General features: G+C 56.3%; 3 protein-coding genes across 3 annotated transcripts, besides 1 other annotated feature; 2 read left to right on the top strand and 1 right to left on the bottom strand.

Annotated features, from left to right (window-relative positions):
- Positions 1–31: 31 nt before the first annotated feature.
- TraAM80_09779 (uncharacterized protein) lies at positions 32–715 on the bottom strand (the record flags this gene model as incomplete). The annotated part of the gene is made up of 1 exon (XM_029386443.1): positions 32–715. One exon carries the CDS (start codon positions 713–715, stop codon positions 32–34), a length of 684 nt encoding a protein of 227 aa, XP_029233691.1.
- Positions 716–1,027: 312 nt separating this feature from the next.
- Positions 1,028–1,073: a microsatellite.
- Positions 1,074–1,376: 303 nt separating this feature from the next.
- Positions 1,377–2,402, top strand: TraAM80_09780 (trans-sialidase; the record flags this gene model as incomplete). The annotated part of the gene is made up of 1 exon (XM_029386444.1): positions 1,377–2,402. One exon carries the CDS (start codon positions 1,377–1,379, stop codon positions 2,400–2,402), a length of 1,026 nt encoding a protein of 341 aa, XP_029233692.1.
- TraAM80_09781 (trans-sialidase) lies at positions 2,402–4,444 on the top strand (the record flags this gene model as incomplete). The annotated part of the gene is made up of 1 exon (XM_029386445.1): positions 2,402–4,444. One exon carries the CDS (start codon positions 2,402–2,404, stop codon positions 4,442–4,444), a length of 2,043 nt encoding a protein of 680 aa, XP_029233693.1.
- Positions 4,445–5,281: the final 837 nt, after the last annotated feature.

A 5,281-nucleotide genomic window follows, 5' to 3' on the forward strand; every position in this document is an offset into this window, starting at 1 on the left:
GCACATGTAAACGCTCACACACCCAGACATGTCAATGCCACTCATCCAACGGAGCGGCGTGAACTCCTGAAGACGCGCACGCAGAGGATTGTGGTGGCGTCGCCCTCGCCAACGTGCATGTGACGCTCAAGTCGTGATGGTTCGGCTGCAAGAACGAGGCGGCGGCGTACTGCAGCTCGTGTGGCAGCTGATCCGCGCTGCAGATGGAGGAGATCTGCGTCTTCGAGCCCAACGCCACCGTGCGGCACACGGCTCGCTTTGACCGGAGCGGGGGCGTCCACGATGAAGCCGTTGACCGCGGGGAGGCGGTGTCGAGGTGCAGTGCCCGGCTGTTTGGGTGGCGATGCGCCGGCGCAGTCAGCTTGTGCGCCGCAGCAGATGCGTGGGAGAGGCGCCCTGCCCTGCGCTTCGGGTTCTGCTGCTTCTTCTTTTTGGGCGATGGCGAGCAGGTGTGTGGGGCGGGAGTCCCTTGCTTTGCCAGCGCCCCAACACGCAATGCGGTGCCACACCCAAACAACGGCTTCCTTCGTTGCAGGGCCGTCGCAGGGTTGTTGCGGATGAACGCAAGTGGCGATGAGAACGCTGTGCGTGGGTGTGTGCCTGGGCTATTGCTGCTGGCGCTTCTGCGGCTGTGTGGACGGCGGCCTTCCCTGCTGGGCCAAAGAGAGTGGAATTGCAGCTCCCCAAATAATAGGTGTTGTCCGGCGCCACTCATTGCGTGTTTTTGAGGGCGCATTGTTTTCTTACTTTTCTAATGGCCCATCGTTATTTTTACTTGTCGCCGGTACTTTGCTGGGAGGGTCGGTGCCTCGGTTCTTCCTTCTTTTGTTTCCGTTCTGCTCCAGTGGCCGCCTGCTGTGCACTGCCATGCGTGGCGGGTGCCGTCTTGCCTGCTGCTTCCCACACGGCGGCGCCGCCGTATTGTTGTGTGCCTCACGGATTTGACGCAATTGCTCGGTTGCGGAGCAGTCGGAGTGCCGCACGGGACGTTGGGAATGCAGATGCGTGGACCCAACAAACTGGGCGATGTATTTAATTTTGTGTTGGTGTCTTCTTTTTGTTTTTAGTTGTTGCGCGGGGAGTAAATATCCCCCGCCCATCTTTTTTTTATTTTTTGGTTTTGAGGCCTGGGCGATGATCACCGCCGCTGTGGGTGCCACCGTCTGGGACCTCGCAGTGTTCTTCACCTTTTCTTCTGTCTGTGCGCAGAGACGCCACCGTTTTGCTTTTGGTTCCCACTGCTTCTCTTACCTCTCCACACACACGCACACACATGCAGAAGGAGGAAAGGGAAGTCGACCAGACGCTACTCGCTGCTGTGCGCTTTGAGGGCCCTGCTGTCACAACCATCACCACACACACATCGCCCACACAACATGCCCCGGCATCTGTTTTTTTCTTGTGCGGTGCTGATCTGCGTGCTGTCGATCTGCTGTAGCAGTACAGCAGTGGCCACTTCGGAGAGTAATTCAAATGTTGTCACTGATCCATTTAACGGAACAACGGAGGTGGCTGGTGGTAATTGGAAATACGCCAGTGATGCATCGGTCACCTCGCTGCGTGTCCCCAGCCTTGTGGAGGTGAACGGTGATGTGTTTGCCGTTGCTGAGGCTCAGTGCAAGAATGGGAACGGCAGCGAAGAAGCTGTCAGCGTTGCTGGAATTGCGTCGACGCACCTGAAGGATATTTCTGATGTCGAAAAGGAGATCTTGACGGCGGAGGCAAATCTCTTTTGCATGCAATTCGAAGAGGCAAGTGATGCGGCTGGGAAGGCAACGGAGGTGATGCAGCCAACCACAATTGTCAGCGGCAGCGATGTCTACATGCTGCTGGGAAAATACAGCCGTACAGAGTCTGAACCTGAAGTTTCCGGTGATGGTGGCTGGAGGCTGTTGCTGGTGAAGGGAACAGTCACTGGAGACAGTGAGGAAAAGAAAATTGAGTGGGGTAAGACCCATGCAGTGAAGCCTGATTTCTTGCCAGCGCGTAAGTCATTGACTCGGTTGGTTGGCGGCGGAGGGTCGGGTATTGTGCTGAGTGACGGTACGCTTGTGTTTCCCATGCAGGCCATAGATAAGGATGAATGGGATGGAAAGAAAAAGAATTTTTTTTTGTCTATGCGCTTCACCCAGGCAGAGAACAAATGGGAGCTTTCGCGGCAGATGGCGGATGTTGGGGGCTACAAGGATCCATCGATTGTGGAGTGGGGAGAAGATCAAAAACTTCTTCTGATGGCTCCCTGCAAGGATGGCTACTACGACGTGTACGAGTCCCCTGGGCTGGAACAAGTTGGTACAGCGAGCGTGAGCCAATTTCCCGTGTGTGGGGCAACTCACATGATCGAAAAGGGGAGGGCGTTCGGAGCGGCTTCATCACTGCAACCATCGAGGAGAAGAGGTTGATGCTGCTCACCACGCCGGTGTATTCGAAGGAGAAAGGAAAGGACCAGCTGCATCTTTGGGTGACAGACAATGCCCGTGTGCACGACGTTGGGCCGGTGTCTCGTGAAGGTGATGACGCCGCCGCCAGCTCCCTGCTGTACAGAAAAAAAGAGAAGGAGGAGCTGATTGTACTGTACGAAAATAAGAAGAATGATTTGGATGACTCATTCAGCCTTGCCGCTGTGCGCCTGACTGACAAGCTGCTTCGGATAAAAGAAGTGGTGAAAACATGGAAAGATATGGACGCCGCACTAAAAAGCTGCACTTCCAGTGACACCGTCGACCCGCGAGCGAAGGGTATGTGTGAAGGCCCTATTCCCATCAAAGGGCTGGTTGGCTTGTTGTCCAACGCATTAACGGATGGAACTGAGACTGGCAAAGTGTGGAGGGACGAGTACCTCGGCGTGAATGCAACGGTGAAGAATGGGGCAGCAGGCGAAAAGTGGGGCGTGAGGTTCGAAGGCGCTGGGGCGGGGGCGGAGTGGCCGGTTGGCAGCAATGGGCAGAACCAGCCGTACTACTTTGCGAACAACAAGTTTGCTCTTGTGACGACGGTGGTGATTAACGCGGTGCCGGAAGACGGCGACAACCCCATTTTTTTGCTGGGTGCGAGGATGAACGACAAGGCTGGTACTGTGCTCTTTGGCCTGTCGTACACGAGGGAAAAGAAGTGGAGGTTCCAGCTGGGCCGCAGAGTCATCAATGGGTGCGGGGATGTTAATTGGGAACCGAACAAAGTCTCGCAGGTGGTGGTGGAAATGAGAATAAACGACTGGTACGTGCACGTCGATGGAAAGGAGATTTGCAGCACGACTTACGGAGGCCCGTTGTTCAACTCGTACCGAATCTCGCACTTCTTATTGGGTGGGGGCAACGGCACGGCGGGGTCATCGGCCAGTCACGACGTGACGGTGGCAAGTGTCCTGCTGTACAACAAATTACTTGACTCTGAGGAGATCAAGGAGCTTAATGCCAACAAAGTCACTTTTCCCAAGCCGGCTGGTGAGGAACCAAACAGTGACGAGGAGGGTTCTTCTGGACCCGCGGATGATCCGGAGAAGATGGGTTCTAAGCCGCAGTCTAACGACGAACTCGATCGGGAGGGACATTCGAACACCGACCAGGACGCCGCCGGCACGAATGATGATGGGGATGCCGCTTCTCACGCACCGGACAATTTGCCATCAGTTCCTACCGCCCAGCCCCCAACACCTGAGGGACAACAACCAGAAGACGATGCCAGCGACAAATCTGCGGGGGAAGATGAAGGACCACGACGATCAGAGGGAGATGGCGAGGTTGATGGCGATAGAGCCATGGATGCTGCCGAAGCATCTTCTGAAGACGAAGTCCCTGAGGGAGTCGTTGAAGAGGAGGAGGAAAAGGAAGGGCTGCCTGCTGGTGCTGAATTGGGGTCTCCGGTGCCTTCATCGTCGAAGGTGAGCGCAGATGCTGATGGACCCGACGATGCCGATGTGGATGCCATTGAAAAACTCCCTTCACAGCACGAGGTCGATGAGAACCAAGCGCAGCAAAGCAGCCCGCCTGCAATTGAAGACGAAGACGTGCCGTCCAATGAAACCAAAGCCGGCAGTGAGGAGCGTGTACTCGGCCTCGAAGCGGAGGGCGCTGGCCCCGGAGCGGCGGTGGGTTCAGGTGGCAGCCCTGCTTCACGCAGTGACCCCGAGGAGGCTCCCGCGAAGGAGACCCCTGAGACTTCTCTGCCTGGCGCCGTTGGAGTGCATGTTGAAGACAATGAGGAAATGTTGCAGGGAGCCGACAACGAGCCGGCTAATCAAACCGCTTCGTCTGAGCCTCAGGCGGCCCCTCCGACACGCAACACGACACCACTCGCTGGCAACACCCTCGCTGCCTTCAAGAAGATTACAGGCGTGAGGTTCGATGAAGGGAACAGCGACAACGCCGTGGGTGGGTGTGTGCCTCATGTAGTGCTGTTGGCCCTGCTGGGGCTGTGGGGCATTGCGGTTCTCTCCGCTGCGTAAAAGGGAGAGTGCAGTTGCGACTCCGCTTGCAAAGTGCGTGCTGCAGTACCGACAGCGACTCGCTTCATTTACACATCTTTTTTGTTTGTTTTTGTTTTTATTGCTGCCGGTGCCTTGCTGGGATCATCGGCACCCTTCTTTTTTTTTTATTTGCTTTTTGCTCCAATGGCCGTTTGGCGTACGCGATGTGTCATGGGTGGCGGCTGCATTGCTGTGCGCCCCACTGACAACGCAGCCGACGCGTTGAAGCGCTGGCCGCATGCCGAACGAAGTGTGGGAGGGATGTGCGGGCTCGTGGAACACGACGATACTTTTTTTTTCCTTTTGCTTTCAGCGCAGGCAATACACAGACACCGTCCTCTTGGGCTTCTGGAGACGTGAGGTAAAAACACCTGCCGCAGCAATTTCTTTTTCCATTTTTTTGTTGATTGCTGATATTTTTACTGGGCGTCATTTTCTTTTTTTTGCTTGATAAATCACTGCGGCTCACTTTAGTTTGTGCCGTGTCCGCCACCGTCGCTGCGTGTCTCCATGTTTTGTTTGCTCCCGCTGCTGGCTGTGCTGCTGCCATGCCCCCATCCCTCTTCTTCTTCTTTCGGCTAGAGGCACCGGTAGTCCACGAGGAGGAGCCGTTTAGTTTTTCGCTGCGATGGCACGGGAGTGGCGGGGCGTGTGGCGGCTGCTTTGAAGGCGCCCGCTGCGGAGGGAGAGAATGGGCGGGGTGTGCGGCGTGTCATGTTGCGAGTGTGTGGGGCACCACCCATGGCAGCCTGCCGTGCGGCGTGATGCGGATCGGTGAGGGCAATGTGCGGCAGCGGCAGACTGTGCGGTGGACGT

This window comes from Trypanosoma rangeli, assembly GCF_003719475.1.
Source record: "Trypanosoma rangeli strain AM80 chromosome Unknown Tra_15.4_contig_00678, whole genome shotgun sequence".
NCBI classification, from domain to species: Eukaryota; Euglenozoa; class Kinetoplastea; order Trypanosomatida; family Trypanosomatidae; genus Trypanosoma; species Trypanosoma rangeli.